At 41.2% G+C, this 18,079-nt stretch overlaps 1 protein-coding gene across 3 annotated transcripts in view; it reads left to right on the top strand.

Moving 5' to 3' along the window:
* GALNT6 (polypeptide N-acetylgalactosaminyltransferase 6) overlaps window positions 1–18,079 on the top strand; it is a 75,489-nt gene that overhangs the window by 43,804 nt on the left and 13,606 nt on the right. For all 3 annotated transcript variants that reach the window (XM_034412233.3, XM_034412232.3, XM_087886817.1), the window contains 2 exons: window positions 5,469–5,618; window positions 8,726–8,960. In XM_034412233.3, coding sequence (XP_034268124.2) covers window positions 5,469–5,618; window positions 8,726–8,960 — 385 coding nt within the window. The remainder of the gene's footprint in view (window positions 1–5,468; window positions 5,619–8,725; window positions 8,961–18,079) is intronic.

Raw genomic sequence — 18,079 nt, 5'->3', positions numbered from 1 at the left:
GAGCAGGAAAGTACCTATTTGATACAAAACCTCTACAGTTGTTGATACTTGTAGACAAAGGCCTAGGAGTTCTCCAAACATAAAAGAATTATGTTTCTCTTTGAATCTTGTAATGTAGTGTTGTAATATAGAGATGCCTAGATGGATTATAAATTGCTTTGCAAGCATTAACTCACCCCATATGAATAAGCAGTTGCCTATCATTTTTTTTCCTTAGCTGGAAATTTTCTTAACAAAAGGCCTTCCTTGCTTTGAATTGCTTTGAACAAATATTCAGGACCATTAACGATTAACCCCTTCCTGTTCTCATCTTAAACTAACACCAGTACAGAAGGCAGAGCCAATTCGTAAGAAAACAATGCGTATTAGTTAAGTAAAAGAGAGGTTTGCTAACTGTTTCATTGTCTATTATTTAGGCTGTATATGTACATATACAGCCTAAATAATAGACAACAAAATGGATAGCAAACTTCTCTCTCTTTTACTTAATTAATAAGCATTGTTTTATTTTATTTTTTTATCTGTTGTCTATTATTTAGGCTGCATACATATACAGAGAGGACATCGTGGCTCAGTGGCTAAGACTGGTTACTAAAATTGTGCTGACAATTAAAAACACAATTTCGGAGTCAGTTATGAAGGTCCCTATTTGCATTACTAGGCTCTTTCTTCAAAAGAAAATCTGAAGCAAGAGTAGCATATGAGTTTGGCTGGTGATAATAAGAACTTTAAGGGATGTGGTGGCTCAGTGGCTAAGACGCTGAGCTTGTCGATCGAAAGGTCGACAGTTCAGCGGTTCGAATCCCTAGTGCTGCGTAACAGGGTGAGCTCCCGTTACTTGTCCCAGCTTGTGCCAACCTAGCAATTTGAAAGCACGTAAAAAATGCAAGTAGAAAAATAGGGACCACTTTGGTGGGAAAGTAACAGCGTTCTGTGCGCCTTTGGCGTTTAGTCATGTCGGCCACATGACCATGGAGACGTCTTCAGACAGCGCTGGCTCTTCGGCTTAGAAACGGAGATGAGCACCGCCCCTACAGCCGGAAACGGCTAGCACACATGTGCAGGGGAACCTTTACCTTTACATATATAGAAAAAATTCCAAAGCTAGTTTTGACCCAATCGCTCAGGAAATATTAAAATCAATAAGAATTTAACTAGAGTTTTAATTAATATAAAGAACAAGTAAACTACTGTCACTAAGAATTCTTTTTAATATATATTTTAATACAGATAACTTACACTTATTGGGCTATTTTGTTTAGGTTTTTGCTTGCTGTTAGACTCTGAAAACGCATGTGCACTCACATGAAGACAGAAAACATCCCTATCTACAGTGTTTCCCCGAAAATAAGACAAGGTCTTATTTTCTTTTGATTCCCCCCCCCAAATAAGGGCTTGGCCTTATTATCGGGGGGGTCTTATTATTTTGGGGGTGCAGGAGGCGGCGAGCGTGGGACTAGATATCCCATAGCTCCCGTCGCCTCCCCTCCCTATTCTTCGCGCCGGCCAAGCGGCCCAACACGTCCCACCCCACCCCAATGGCAACAGCTTCTTCCCTTCCCCACCGTCTCTTTATCAAGAGGGGTGGCAGGTGGGGCGGGGGAGAAGCGAGATATGTGGAGTGAGATATGGCTCCCCCTGCCGTCTCTTCTCCCAGCCTCGTCAGGCATGACAGGGCTCCTGCCCCTCGCTTAGCCACCCGCCCCCTTTAGGGATGGAATTTGTGGATGGCAGGTGGGGCAGGTAGAAGCGGGACGCAGGTCTTACCATTCAAGCTCCATCGCTTTCCTTGCCATTGTGTCCAGGGAAACACACTAAAAAAGAAAACCTCCTCGTGAGTTCAATCAAACTTCTCGAACTCGCGAGGAGGTTTTCTTTTACAGCGTGTTTCCCTGGACACAACGGCAAGGAAAGTGATGGAGCTTGAAAGGTAAGACCTGCGTCCCGCTTCTCACCTGCCCCACCTGCCACCCACAAATTCCATCCTGAAAGGGGGTTGGTGGGTAAGCAAGGGGGAGGAGCCCTGCCGTGCCCAGTGAGGGGGAGGGTAGAAGAGACAGCAAGGGGAGCCATGTCTCGCTCCACACGTCTTGCTTCTCCCCCGCCCCATCTGCCACCCCTCTCAATAAAGAGATGGCGGGGAAGGGAAGCAGCAAGAGTGCTGTTGTCATTGGCGTGGGGTGGGACATGTTGGGCCACTCAGCCGGCGCGAAGAACAGGGAAGGGAGGGCATGCTCCCCTCCATCCTCCTGCTTTGCCTCCTCACATCATGTTGTTTGCACGGCAAGCAATCAGAGGAAATGGCGGGACCGGCTACACATGCGTGTAAGTAGTTGGTGGGGGGGCTTATTTTGCAGGGCTGACTTATATTATTGCATGCGCTGAAAAGCTCGATTGGGCTTATTATCTGGACATGTCTTATTTTTGGGGAAACACGATATCTGGTTTTAGGCTTCCTTGCTATAAATATTATGTTCTCCTGATAATAAGATTTTTATCTTGCTTTTCCTGCGAAGCAAAAAAACAGAGTTTTGCTCTCACTCACTGCCTTTATGCTCACAACAGTCCAGGTAAAGTACAGATTCAAGGCCTTTATTGCTGTCCCTTCCTATCATTTGTTATCTTAAAACCAGATTTATATTGGGTGATCTTCAAATGGAGAGTTTTCAAGAACAAGCCACCACCATACCATTCTATCCACAGTGAAGAATGAAACAAAATTATTTGCCCATTATCCTGCACATAATCTGTGAATTTTAAAGAGAATGGACTTTGTTAAAAACCTCCTGTCTAATGCGGGGAGACAATAATTTGCTTGACCTAGTTAATCAAGTAACAATTTTTATTGTTGACGCTGTAGTAAACTATTATTTCTAGTATCTCCAAAGACTTCAGAGTTAGTGGGAGAGTGTGTTTGTTCGTGTATATGTGACTGTAAGAAGACAACTCCTCAGCTACTTTGGCTGAAAGTTGCTTCTATTTCATAGTTGTCATTTTCCAATTCCGTGCTGTCATTTCCTGCCCTCTTCCTCTTCTGTACCACTATTATACCCTTCAGATTCACAACAGAGTCCTTCAGGGTGGCTGCAATTTACAAAGCTAACAATCTCTCCCCACAGAGACTTGAACTGCTTCCTGCCCACAGGTTGCACCTGCCACCAAAAGTGTGGTTAGAGTAATTCTAAATAAGGACTTAGCTTTGATGCTAAGAGATGCTGGCTTAAGGGGGAGTGGGGATGAGAGAAACAGAGTTCCCCTTTTTTTGTTTCCTGATAAATAAATAGGGTTCTGCAATTAATGCAAGTAATTGGATATTGGCAAGCAAGATATTCAACATCGTTTTGCCCAGTGGTGGGATTCAGCCAGTTCGCACCACTTCAGGAGAACCGGTTGTTAAATTTCTGAGCAGTTTGGTGAATTGGTTGTTGGAAGAAATCATTAGGGCAGAGAACCGATTGTTAAATTATTTGAATCCCACTACTGGTTTTGCCCCCAATCTTGATCCCTCCAAATATGTTAGACTCCCAACTCCCATTACTGGATGTACTCTGGGGGCACACAGTGAAGGAAAGGAGCCTGTAACTCTTAGATATTAGCATAAGAAAGGACGTCATTGAGAAGTATTATCTTCTGTTTGAAGAATGGGTGGGTAGCGATAGGAACTGCCTTGTATACACTCCTGAAATTAGTGCTAAGCAACAGAGCAACAAAAGCACTTAGATAAACTTTTAGGCATCTGTACAAAATCACCTATTTTCCCACCCCACCTCTATCCAATGAATACCTGCTTTCTTACTCAGTGCATTCTGCTTTTTTGATCAGTATACTTTCCCATGTCAACATTGTATGAAATGCTTAGACCCAGAACAGTCAGGGAGATAAATCATCGCCCAGAATTGTTTATTAGACTTTTGAAACCTCTAGTGCAGTTTGTTATGCAGTGTTTAATTTTAATTCACTTTTGAGTTCTTTAAAAAAAAAGTGTAGCGGCCTTCCTGTGCATGTAATCTAAAGTGAACAAGGCTGCAAAGCAAGTTCTAATATGTTCTGAGCCGCTAGCTGAAGACCAGTGATTTGAAAACATTTTCCAAGTAATGGATAAGAAATTTGGGCAATGGGCAAAAATATTTTTTTTTATAATAAATAATTTTTATTAAATAATATAAAATTTAATGCTTTAATCAAATGCTGCCAGTGGGGTTTGTTTTTTGTTGTTTGTTATGGTGTGTTCCCCATTCTTGAATAGCAAGAATCAAAGCATATGTCTTCTACAGCATACTCTTGGGTGTATTTGTTTGAAAGTATAGCAACCTGCTTTGAAGTATTAATACATAAGAGAGAGTGTGTGTGTGTGTGTGTGTGTGTGTGTGTGTGTGTGTGTGTTTGAGAACGAATTTCAATGATCATAGTAGGCTTTTATTTTCCTGCTCGAACATGTATAAAATCGCACTCTTTGACTGGTAAAGATTGTATATTTTTTTTTCTTCACTACCTTTCTCTGGTCCCAACTTCTCATTTTTTTTCCTGAGCCATTCATTTCTCTAATCATCATATATGGTTTCATAAGCACTTTTTAGTTCTTAAGCTTGTTTTCAAGCAAAAAGTAAACGTGAAATTAAAAACTGGAGATTAAATTGATCCCCCATAGGGATGAGAATCTGACTCCCATTGTCACCAGACTCTTGAGCATCATATCCCACTGACTGACTGGCTGACTACGTGTCTGCCCATCTCCCTCATAAAGGGACTCTGGGTGGTGTACAATAAAATATTAAAACATAAAAACAAAAGTTAAAATTTAAAAAGAGGCAAGGATGATTTTAAAAAATGTTAAAAATTAATTAAAAGAAAAAGGGAGGGCTTTCAGGCAGGAGTGAAATCCAGCAGGTTCTGACAGGTTCTAAAGAACTGGTAGTGGAAATTTTGAGTAGTTTGGCGAACCGGCAAATACTACCTCTGGCTGGCCCCAGAGTGGGGTGGGAATGGAGATTTTGCAATATCCTTCTTCCAGGAGTGGGGAGGGAATGGAGATTTTGCAGTATCCTTCCCCTGTAGTAGGGTGGGAATGGAGATCTTGCAGTATCCTTCCCCTGCCACGCCCACCAAACCACACCATGCCCACTAAGCCATGCCCACAGAACCGGTAGTAAAAGAATTTGGATTTCACCATTGCTTTCAGGGCACCAACCAACCAACCCCATGGCCGCATGCTTCTATGTGAACCGCAAGCAAGGCCGCCCGCACCACCATGTCTTTATACCTTTCTGAAAGGCCAGGAGAGTGGAGCCACACAGAGTGAGGACAAAGGCAGAGAAGGCATTCTTCCTGGATCCTGCCAATCAGAATTATTTAACTGACAGTGTCCGCAACGTATTTTCCCTGCCTGACCGAGTGGGATGGGACAGTGTAATGGTACAAAGACAGTTCTGTAGATAACCTGGCCTCATGTTTGATGAATTCTCTTTCAGACTACTTGAAAGACGAGTTGGACAACTATGTGAAGCAATTGCAGGTAGTCAGAGTCGTCCGGCAGTTGGAGAGAAAGGGCTTAATAACTGCCCGATTGCTTGGTGCCAGTGTTGCCAAGGGTGATGTCCTCACTTTCTTGGATGCTCATTGTAAGTAATAAATCTCTTTCTTGATAAAGTTTGCCTTTTCCCCCCCTTGACACGCAGTGCCAGTTCATAGACTTGTATGTGTTAATTCGGGGTGTCTCAACACATCTTAGAGTTGCCAAGGTTGAGAAACACTGCATTAATTGATTGCTCTACATCTCGGGTTGGTTCACAGAACCATATTCGCCCCTTGATCAATCTCCATCCACTAATGAGCAGCCCAATGCGTTGAATGGGCATGGCAGGCTTAATGCTACCGATTCTGATTGTTGTGTTGTGTGGATGGCACTTGAATGACCTAATTAACAGACTGTACTAAGAATGCTATTTTTTGTTCAAGATGTTAAGGCAATAAAACTGCATCCAACATGCTCAGATGTAGGTTGGATGCATCATCATTCAATATTTAATTGCAAAGGAAATGAAGTAGAGTAGCTAGGAGTCAGGAACCTATGCATTCAATGCATTATTCATTTAATATACATATAAGCGTCTCTGTCCTGGAGGCATGTTCTGATTCTCTTGTATAGAGTATGTGGTTTTTTTAAAAAAACCCTTAGATAAGTTTGATTCCCAGAATGTTCACTATATTTACTTCAGCCCTTTGTCTCTCCATTTTTAGATCTCATACGATCTTTTCCCTCCATGGTTCCATTTTTGTCCATTTTGTCCAATTTTGCAAATTACTTAATGGCTCTATTTGTTTGGAAGATAGACTCAAGAGTCAGAAGGATACTGACAGACTTTAGCATTGAGCCCTATCCAATAAGATGCAGTTCAGTGCTGAAAAAGTAAGGTCCCATACTTAGGCAGGAAAAACCGGGTGCACAGGTACAGGGCAGGCAGTACCTAGCTCAACAGTAGTGCCTGTGAGAGGGATCTTGATGCCCTGGGGAATTATTGCTTAAGTATGAGTCAGCAGTGTGCTACAGCTGCCAAAAAAACCCAACAGAGTCCTTGGCTGCATCAACAGAAGGATAACATCAAGATCACAAGAAGTGATAGTACCATTCTGTATTGCACTAGTGAGACCACATTTGAAATACTACACCCAGTTCTGGTTACCACCATTCAAAAAGGATGTTAAGGCCCTAGGAAGAGTGCAGAGAAGAGCAAGAAAGATGATAATGGATCTGAAGGCTAAATCATACAATTATGGGCCTTGGTAGTACAGTGGTCTAAAGCACCCTGTTATTAACACAGCTGCCTGCAATTACTGCAGGTTCGAATCTTACCAGGCTCAAGGTTGACTCAGCCTTCCATCCTTTCTAAGGTAGGTTAAATGAGGACCCAGTTTGTGGGGGCTATAAGCTGACTTTGTATAAATATACAAAAGAATGAAGGCTATTGCTTAACGCATTGTAAGATGCCCTGAGTCTCCGGAGAAGGGCGGCATATAAATCAAAATAAAAAATAAATAAAAAATTAACAGCTAAAGGAACTAAGTACCATATTTTTCGGAGTATAAGATGCACCGGAATATAAGTCGCAGCTTAGTTTTTGGGGAAGAAAATAGGGGGGGAAATCTGCCTACCAGGTATTCATCTGGCTTAGTCTGGTCAGCTTCAGCACATTAGTTTGCTGGTTTTTTATCCCCTGCTTGGGGATAAAAAACAGCTTCTAAGGCACAGCTGAGAGGAAGCAGCAATGAGAAAAGCAGGCAAAGCATGGGGAGATCGCTTCACTCAGCTAGCGCCTAGTTAGGGCTGAAAAAAAGCTTCTAAAAAACAGCTGAGAGTCGGAACAAAGCATGGAGATTGCTTCACTCGCTAGTGCCTCGTTAAAACACAGCAGAGAGTCGAGAGAGGAGGCAAAGCTAGGAAGATCGCTTCACTTGCTAGCGCCTCGCTAGTGCCTCGTTAAGGCTGAAAAAAAGCTTTGAAAAAGCTACATTCGGAGTATAAGACGCACCCAAATTTTCAGCCTCTTTTAGGGGAAAAAAGGTGTGTCTTACACTCCAAAAAATACAGCATGTTTAGCCTAATGAGGAGAAGGCTTAGGGGAGGCCTGAAAGTAGTCTTTCAATACTAGAAGGGCTGTCATAGGGAAGAGGGCATCAATTTATTCTCCAAAGCATCTGAGGGCAGGACAAGAAGCAATGGATGGAAGTTCGTCAGAGGGAGATCCAACCTGGAAATGAGGAGGAATTTTCTGACCGTGAGAAAAATTAATCAATAGAACATCTTGCTTCCTGGAGTTATTGGTGCTCTTATCGCTGGAGGTTTTCAAGAAAAGATTGGACAACTATTTGTCCAGGATAGTATAAGGACTCTTGCCTTGGATAGGGGCAGAATAGGGATAGGGATAGATGGCCTCCATGGTTCCTTCCAGTCCTATGATTCTATAATTCTATGCATTGAGATTGACATCTGGACACTTTAATGCAAGTTTTCTTGACGGCAATATGAAAATGCTTTGTCATTATCTTTTTCTGGAAAGGCATTTTTTATTTGTCAGTCTATGCTGGCTGGAGAATTCTGGGAGTTGAAGTCCACAAGTCTTCAAGCTGCCAAGTTGAAGACCTCTGGTCTAACCTATGGCCCAGGTAATTCCAAAACTGTCTATAATCCACATACCAGCCAGATTTGATCCTGGGTATATTCTTAGCCCAGAAAAGATCAGATGTCCTCATCTTGCAAATGTTAAGGCAATAAATATTGAAGCTTTTCAAAGAAAATTGGGGATCCGTATGACTTTCCATGGGCAAGAAAGTGAACATTATAAGAGAAATATTTTCAGAGTAGCAGTTCCTGAGCATCAGGTATCTCTGAAAAACTTTGAAAGGTAGAAGTGACCGCAGCAACTGTCAGGTACAAAGAAAGAAGCAGGAACAGGAGTTTAGTTCAAAGTACTTCAAGTTTATTACATGCTACTTATACACAAGAATCTGATCTACTAAACGGTCAAGGTAAATTGGTGCTAGATAAAAGTAATTGGAATTCAAGGGGGGCTGGACTTAGGTCTCTTGGAGCATAGGGACTCCAAACTGATGACACATTTGACTCCGTCCCCGGGCTCAGCCTGGTCATCTCCTACAACAGCAGAATTTGGAAATAGGGATTTATTTTTGTGGAGATGGTGTAGCAGTTCCTGATTGATTTTTTCCTCAGGTGAATGTTTCCATGGATGGTTAGAACCTCTCCTATCGCGCATTGCTGAAGAGCCCACAGCTGTGGTCAGTCCAGATATCACCACCATTGACCTGAACACCTTTGAATTTTCCAAGCCCATCCAATATGGGAAGCAGCACAGTCGGGGAAACTTTGATTGGAGTCTTACTTTTGGCTGGGAGGCTATCCCTCAACACGAGAAGCAGAGAAGAAAAGATGAGACCTACCCAATCAAGTAGGTTCAAGCTGAAAGTTTGATACCATTGTTAACATGTCTGGAGAAGTGATGGGTGGCAAGAGATTGCCTTAAAAAAGCAGGGTTTTCCAAAGCATAGGTTTCAGTTTTGGAAATCCTGAAATCAGTTATATACAAATTCTTTCTTTTTATACCCCACTGTAAGAATCTTAGTCATGAAATCAAAATCACGGCATTTCAATTTTTTGACAGAAATTGAGAGCTTGGGGTTTTGCCTGGACTAAGGTAGCCGGATTGCTTCAGGTTTATCTTGGATCTCTTAATCTAGTCTTCTATAAACTGGGTGCCATCCAGATGGGTGGGTTTCAATTCCTAAAATTCTCACCATGCTGACTGGAATTGTGTCAAGCCTGAACATCTGGGGAGCCCTCAGATTGAAAACGGCATCAGTACCATTGGCTCTGACAGGCGAAATGGACAGCAAACAAATTCAATAAATAAATAAATAAATAAACATACATACATACATACATACATACATACATACATACATACATACATACGTACATTCCAAAATGGTCACCTAATGAGACGGAGATGCTGAGGCACATTCCTCAGAGATAGCCAAGGAAGTGCATCTAGATGACTTAGCATTTCATGTTAAAGTAGCATCTGTATGGAATCTACCGGCAGAGAATATCTGAAGGTTTGCAGTGAGATGTTCTTATCATCTTCAAATCAAAGCGGAAGGGATTTGCTTTCTCTCCATTGTGCCCGAGTTCGTTACCTTAACTGTTGTCTTTCTCAAAGTTAAGAGTGTTGATGTGAGGAAACCATTATAGGTCTGAAGCCTGTAGGTTTAGCCTCTGTTATCGGGTCGTGCTGATGTTAATGCTTCACATAACATGGATATAATATCATAAATTACAGTGACAGCTTGTACTTACAGGTATTGTATTTACTGCTCTCATTTAAAAAACAGAAAGGGCCTCCCTCTGGCATCCCATGAGCCAAGCCTAATTAGGCAGAATAATATTTCTCTTCTCCAGTTGAAAGGGAACAAGAACAATGCCACAGGCAAGAATGAACCATTAGGCTACTTCTCAAAAGACAGATAAGGAATATCAAAGAAAGAAACTTTTTCAAACTTTTATCACCCTTGCCTTGCACTTCTAAGGATTAGTTAAAGCCCCTTGATGTGGCAGAAAAAGCAGAAATAATTCATGAAACCACAAATTAAACCATCTCTTCATGTTTCATACTTCACATAAGCCACGGTTCAAATAAATAAACTAGTAACAAATAGTGATTTACCGCCCTAAAAAAATAACAATGGCTTATGCCTTGTTCCTGTTTGCACATCGCACTAAACTGCAAAGAAAACATGTACTTTGTGCGATGTATAAAGCCAGCTAGGAAGCTTTAATGAACAGAGAATCCAGAGATTCATCAGGCAGCATTTTCCCATATTAGAGTTCTTGAAGCCCAAACTTTTCCAAGCGCCTTTCTTACTGATCTTTGATCTGTCATGGCTGAACTCTGCCTATAAAACATTTTTTTAATGGTTTAAGGCTGTCAAGGTGGGGGGGGGGATGGGATGCAGCCTCTTCCTTGAACTCTTGAGCGAAGGGAGGTCATGATGAGCTTCATTCCTACAAATGAAAGAAGTTATTACATCTCTTCAGACTCCAGTCAGGCCTTGCTGTTTAGTTCTCAATAACAAGTCAATTGTTTTCTTTAATCTGTCACTCTTTATTTTAAATTCAGTCATTTCAATGCCTTGCAAAGGCCTGCTTGCGTTTTTAAATTCTGGCAAATACATTTAGTCTTAACAAAATATAACAAAGGGATCTGCTGCTTGCATTGTGACAATAGTTTTGGGTCGAGCAGGAACAGGACGGATGCATTCAGCTGGGATCCATTTTAGCAACACCACCATAGTTTAACATTGTCACTACAAGCACTGGCAAATCCTGTCCCATTCCCCATGCCTCCCACACCCCCATTGGCTTTTTTCTGTTGAAGCCCAGAGAAGGAAACTAGAATCATCCATGTCTACTTGTAAAGTAACTTGAATCCCTTGATATATTCCAAATTTAGGGTAACCCTGATGTAGCCAGAGCTCCCCCAAGTTCAGATATGATGAAGAATTCAGATTAGTTTGAGAAGGAAATAGGCGCTTCTAGCGGCTTCATGGCTATCTCAGAGGGGAAGGTAAATGCGGTGCCGAAAAATCTTCCCACTCCTGAACTGTACTTTGATACGGAAGGACTATACTGTATATACATGATAACTTTTCAAAAAGCAGAAGGCATATTATAAATCAAAGGTGCAGACAGCTTAGTTGTAGTGCAGAATAGAAAAAGTCGGTGGTTACAGCTAGTCCTCGACTTACAGCAATTTATTTAGTTGACCGTTTGAAGTTACAACGGCACTGGAAAAAGTGACTTATTTTTCATACTTATGACTGTTGCAGCATCTCCTTGGTCACATGATTTACGTTCGGGTGCTTGTCAACTGACTCACATTTATAACGGTTGCAGTCATGCAATCCCCTTTGGCAACCTTCTGACAAGTCCATGGGGAAGCCAGATTGACTTAACAACCGCGTTAACTAACTTAAGAACTGCAGTGATCGATGTAACCAATGTGGCAAGAAAAGTGGTAAAATGGGGCAAAGCTCACTTAACAAATTTCTCACTTAATAACCATAAATTTTGGACCCGACTTGTGGTCGTAAGTTGAGGACTACCTATATTAGTCTCCTTAGCTCATTGAGCTGATCGAATTCACTCTGGCCTTATTTCCAGAATTTTTGTAAAAAGTGGCCTGCCTGTTTTTGGTACGATTCCATGAACCAATTGAAGTTCCGTCTGTCGAGTAATGGATCTTCTTCTGCTTTCCAGTGCCTGGAGAATATATCCATCTTTGAGCAGCAGATGCTATTTCAGAACTTTGCTTTTGAGTTTGGTTTACTTTAAATATTTTATGTGAAAACACTTATCTCTGCAATCGTACCAAGCATAGTTTGTTATCTTTCATTTTTCATCTGTAGGCTGTAGTTAAACAGCACTTATTCTGTTCGGATTTTCACGTGCTTCTAAAAATTGCTTTTATGGAACTGATACTGGGATCAAATACTTCAAATTGTAGTTTAAAATCTAGATGTATTCTGAAAGCATTTTAGCATCCTCTCAACGTAATGCAAACAAATATACAATTTTTAAGCCTTGTTTAGAACCCTTATGGCAGTGTTTCTCAACCTTGGTAGCTTGAAGATGGGTGGACGGCTGGGGGATTCTGGGAGTTGAAGTCCACCCATCTTCAAGCTACCAAGGTTGAGAAACACTGCCTTATGGTTATGTATGTACTCCCAGCAATACAGGCAGCCCTCAACCTACAGCCTCAGTTGAGCCCAACATTTTTGTTGCTAAACAAGGCAATTGATAATTGAATTTTGTCCCATTTTACGATCTCTCTTGCCAAAGTTGTTAAGTGGATCACTGCAGTTGTTAAATTAGTGATACAGTTGTTAAGTGAATCTGGCTTCCTCATTGATTTTGCTTGTCAGAAAGGGAATCGTGTGATCCCGGGACAATGCAACTATCATAAATACGAATCAGTTGTTAAGCATCTGAATTTTGACCACGTGACCATGGCGATGCATCAATGGTCGTAAGTGTGAAAAAAAGGTCATAAACCCTTTTTTTTCCAGTGCTGTTGTAACTTTGGGCAGTCCCTAAATGAACTGTTGTAAATTGAGGACTACTTGTACAGGTAGTCCTCAACTAAGCCACCACATCTCCCGGGTGTTCTGAGTTTGTTTGGCAGAAAAATTTGCATCTATACTTCCAGACTGAGAGAAGTAAATGAAAGTTGCCAGCATGTTGATGCAGCAGAGGAGGGAATTTGCAGAGGTAGAACAATATTGATTAGAAAAATAAGCCATCTAAATTTAAATCTAAAACAAGACCTTGAATTAGACCAGAAGCAAACTGGCATCCAGTGCAGAGCAGAATTGCAATATGGGAGTATATATAACTTTCCGCTATGTTCTACACCAGCTGCAGTTTCAAAATACCATTCAAGTGCAGCTCCATGTAGAACAGAGCCTTGGTAGTACAGTGGTTTAAGGCACCCTGTTATTAAGCTGGTTATTAAGACCAGCTGCCTGCAATTACTGCAGGGTTCGAATCTCGCCAAGGCTCAAGGTTGACTCAGCCTTCCATCCTTTCTAAGGTAGGTGAAATGAGGACCCAGTTTGTGGGGGCAAAAAGCTGACTTTGTATAAATATACAAAAGGATGAAGGCTATTGCTGAGCACATTGTAAGCCGCCCTGAGTCTCCGGAGAAGGGCGGCATATAAATCAAATTAAAAAAAAAAAAAAAAGCACATTATAATAGTCCAATCTGGAAGTTACTAGGGCATGAGTAAATGTGAGCCAATATGACAGAAGGATGTACATTTTCCTTGGAGTGTACTATTTACTATTATGATACTTTGGTACATATAAAGGTGTTGGTTCTCATCTTTAAAGCGCTCCATGGCTTAGGGCCAGGGTATTTGCGAGACCGCCTGCTGCTACCGATAACCTCCCACCGGCCAATACGCTCTCACAGAGAGGGCCTCCTCGGGGTGCCGTCGGTCAGGCAATGTCGGCTGGCGGCCCCCAGGGGGCGAGCCTTCTCTGTGGGGGCCCCTGCCCTGTGGAATGAGCTGCCTCCTGGAATACGATTGATCCCGGACCTCCGTGCCTTCCGTAAGGCCCTGAAGACGTTTTTATTTCATCAAGCCGGCCTAGCCTAAATGGTTTTAATTGGGATTTTAAAATAATTTTATGGATTTGGGGTTTTAAATTGGGTAGCCAGGGATTTATTTTTTTTTAATTATCTTAACTTTTGAATTGTATGTTTTTTAATTTTGGCTGTTCACCGCCCTGAGTCCCTTCTGGGAGAAGGGCGGTATACAAAATAAATAAATAAATAAATAAATAAATAAATAAATAAATAAATAAATAAATAAATAAATAAATAAATAATAAGATGGACGATATGGAATAGTCATTTTTAGTGAACCCACTAATCTCTAATTTGCCATTGGAATTGGCACAGATGTATTTTAGAGTGGTGCAGTGGCCTAGAGGTGGAGCTCTTGCCTCACAAGCAGGAGGCTGTGAGTTCGATCCTAGGTAGCAGCAGGTATTTCTCTCTCTGGGCACAATGAGTAAATATATGAGCTGCAAATTCTGCATTGGCAACAGGAAGGGCTTCTGGCCAGTAAACACTCAGCTCGCTCCAGTTGCCCCGACTCTACCCTAATGCCTGGGATTACGGGATCATTAAAAGACAAATATTTTTTTGGCACAGATGAATTTTGTTCCTAAGCATTTATTTCTGCAACTGACACTTAAATACTCCTGGACACAATCTAGCACTGAACTGTGTGCACATCATTCCAGTAGGCTTAAGGATGACTAAATTTGAGTGAGACTATTATTATTATTTATTATTTATTGAATTTATATCCCGCCCTTCTCCCCGAAGGGACTCAGGGCGGTGAACAGCCGAGAATTAAAATAACATACAATATAAAAGTTAAGATAATTAAAAATAAATTAAATTAATCGGCCTCCCAATTTAAAACCCCTAGCTATACAATTAAAAAACTAACCCATAAAACCTATTCAGGCCAGGCCAGCTTGCTGAAATAAAAACGTCTTGAGGGCCTTACGGAAAGTGCGGAGATCCGGAATCAGGCGTATTCCGGGAGGTAGCTCGTTCCAGAGGGCGGGTGCTCCCACAGAGAAGGCTCCCCCCCGGGGGCCGCCAGCCGACATTGCTTGACCAACGGCACCCTGAGGAGGCCCGCTCTGTGAGAGCGTATTGGCCGGTGGGAGGTTATCTGTAGCAGAAGGCGGTCTCATAAATACCCTGGCCCTAAGCCATGGAGCGCTTTAAAGGTGAGAACCAACACCTTGAAGCACACCCGGAAGACCACCGGGAGCCAGTGCAGCTCGCGCAGGAGAGGTGTTATATGGGAGCACCATGTCGCTCCCGTAATCACCCACACGACTGCATTCTGGACCAGTTGGAGCCTCCAGGTGCTCCTCAAGGGGAGCCCCATGTAGAGAGCGTTGCCATAGTCCAGGCGAGAAGTGACGAGAGCATGAGTGACTGTGCATAAGGAATCCCAACTCAGAAAGGGGCACAACTATGGGTTCTTAGAATTTTCCTCCCTGCCCACTTCAAAGAATCATCTTTAGAGATAGAAGGAAGGAAGGAATTTTATTTTTAAACAAAAATAATGGCTAAGTGGATGCTCCATTTTTTAAGGTGTTAATTTCCTATCCTTAAATAGGAAAAATGACATTCCTCTTGATTGGGGTTCTCCTGATATTCTGTGAAGTAGCAATATTGTTCTTGTTTTGCTCTAGTTATGGTTGAACTGGTTCCAGACTTTTCCAGCCTGATTGATGATTGAAACTGATTCCATCGTACAGTATTTACTGTTATATCACTTGTTGAGTTTTTATCTAATCTTTTAGATAAAATTTAAGATAAAATATCTTTAGATAAAACAGATAAAATGGTATCTTTTCTTTTTATGTACACTGAGAGCATATGCACCAAAGACAAATTCCTTGTGTGTCCAATCACACTTGGCCAATGAAGAATTCTATCTATCTATCTAATCAGTTCATGGAGTGCTTTATTATGGCTCAGTGACATTTCAGTATTTTGTAAGATATAGGAGTGCATGTAAATGGAAAACTGTACTGCTGCTGAGTTTTTAATTTTATTTTTCCATATCGTCTAATAATGAATTTGCATATTTGAAGCAGGATTGAATTTCGAAATGTGCAGACGAAACCAACTGTTTATGCAGCAACTTTCACCAAGCTTTATGTTGGAAATGTTTAGAGTCAGTCTCAATATTAATGACACAGATATTACTGCTACACAGTTAAAAGATATATCTACAAAGTATAACAGTCCCTCTTGCAAAGGAATTTTAAGAGCTATACCTCTGTCTTGTAAGATGCTAGAAATTTTTAATGGGGAATACCCACCTCTTTTCATTTTTAGAATCTCTTTTAGCTAATTAAATTAGGATTATTTTTTTTTTTAAAAAAAGGTTTGCAGTATTAATAGCCTTCTAAGACTGCTCCTGCACTCTCCCCCATACCACAACATCAGAAAAAATAAGAATTGGAGTGATTTATCTCCCAAGTGTCATTTGGTATAGTACAAGGTTTGTAAACTGCCTGTGAGACCCACACTTCCTTGAGAGACAATGACAGGACCTTTTCCCCCTGCTGTATCAAAGCAGGATAATAAGAGCTGTGACATGAAAGGACCAAGGTTTATTTCTCCCTCTTTCAAACTCTGCCAGCCCCTTGTCTCTCTTGGCAGTGGACAACTGAAAAGTCATTAAGGTAACCAGCCTCTCCACTTCTTAAAGCTTGAAATGACCTTGAAATTCATGGTGCCAGCCATTTGATACCGCCTTGGCCCTCCTCCCTTCCAAGAGGGAGACAAAATCCTGTTCCTTTGGCCTCAAGTACAGCTCTCCTTTGTGCAGAGGTCAAACAGGAGGCTGTTCTGTCTCAATGAAAGAGGCACAGAGATTCCTTTTTGTTATTGCTTATGGAGAAAAAGAAAGCAAAAGAGAGAGAGAGAGAAAGAAAGACATTGGCAACTTGGCTTTTCATCAGCTCCTAATCTCCTCTACAACAGAAGCAGAGGACTGGTTTCAGAGAAAACTCTGCTGAAGCTAGTTTCTGGTGCTAGTCTCAGCTTTTCTTTTCCTTAAAACAAATGAACATGCAAGTAAGGACAAAGAGTTCTGGGGTAACTAATAATGAAAGTAGTGCAACACTCTATCCCCAAATACTCTTATTTGTGCCCAACCTTTGCAGCAATGATACCCAAGGATAAATAAAGGCCCAGTCTGCCTCTGAAGGGCCATCCTTGAAACTCTTAAGGAATGTGATCCATCCCAAACACTGTGGTTATTTCTTATTTTTGGATGCAGTTAATCAAGAATATGCATCAAATTATCAGGTTTGAGTACCCCGTCCCCCCCAATCGCATCTAATTCTGGAATTAACAGCTGCCGTCTTGTCAGCAAGTGTTTGAACTACCAGGCAAAATGTTTCGGACAAAAAGTGGTAGGAGGGATGAGGGGAGAATATGTTTGTGTGAATACGTACAACACTGATGCACAATCATGCATATTGACTTCATTGCGTTTGTTTAGATTTTATATGTACAGCCCTGCTTTTTGATCAATACAGCGATTTCTATTAAATAAAAATTGGTGTACAAGCATCAATTTGGTTTGGGTTTTTTTTTTTTTTTGTTTAAAAAAAGTTGTAGATGATACTGCTGCCTAAAAACTTCAGAGAATGGGAGTGAAAGTGTTGCCTTGCACACACCCCTGCCCCCCTCCCTCCAGGTCACATAATTTGTTTGTTCCTTTAAGTGAAACATTATCATTCAGATAGGTGTGGTTTGTGATTCTTGACTTTTTTGGTAACTAAATCAGGAAATTGTGGGTACTGTTTGGGGAGGGTAGTGTGCTAATTTAATGCTTTTATTTTGTTTCTTAAAAATTCCATTTTTATGCTTCCTTTTATATCAAATATGCTTTCCATGTAATTTAGAAAACTAAGATTTTTAGGATACTTGGTAGAGGACTAGAAAATACATGGAGGTTCAGCTTTATGGACAATCAGTGGAAAAAAATATTAAAACGTAAAACATTTACATATTTTGAATATTCAAATATTCCAGCCATCTTCACATCTTTTGCCATATTTTAAAAAAAAAAAAAAACTTGAAACTTGTAGTAAAAGCCTGAGATCACTTCTCAAAGGTTGCTTCAGTACAAGGATGTTTGAAAGTTGCCTTTGATATAGTGCAGGAAAAGGCTTGCCTTCCAATTTATGTGATCTGCTTTGATCAAGGCCCTGAGAACCTTCTCCAGAAGTCATTGCCAATATCTCCCAGCATCCTTCTGCATTGCCTATGCTAAGTGGAGACACTAGAAATTCAACAATATCTGGAATGCCATACAATGCCTTTCCCTACTTTAGCCATTGTAAACCTGGTTTGACCTTTCCTTGATATTTCACTCAGAAATGTTAGAGAGAATG

Source organism: Pantherophis guttatus, chromosome 2, assembly GCF_059756535.1.
Source record: "Pantherophis guttatus breed Tessera chromosome 2, ASM5975653v1, whole genome shotgun sequence".
Lineage (NCBI taxonomy): Eukaryota > Metazoa > Chordata > Lepidosauria > Squamata > Colubridae > Pantherophis > Pantherophis guttatus.
The sequence above is the reverse complement of the archived record's forward strand: the minus strand, read 5'-3'. Positions and strand labels throughout refer to the sequence as shown.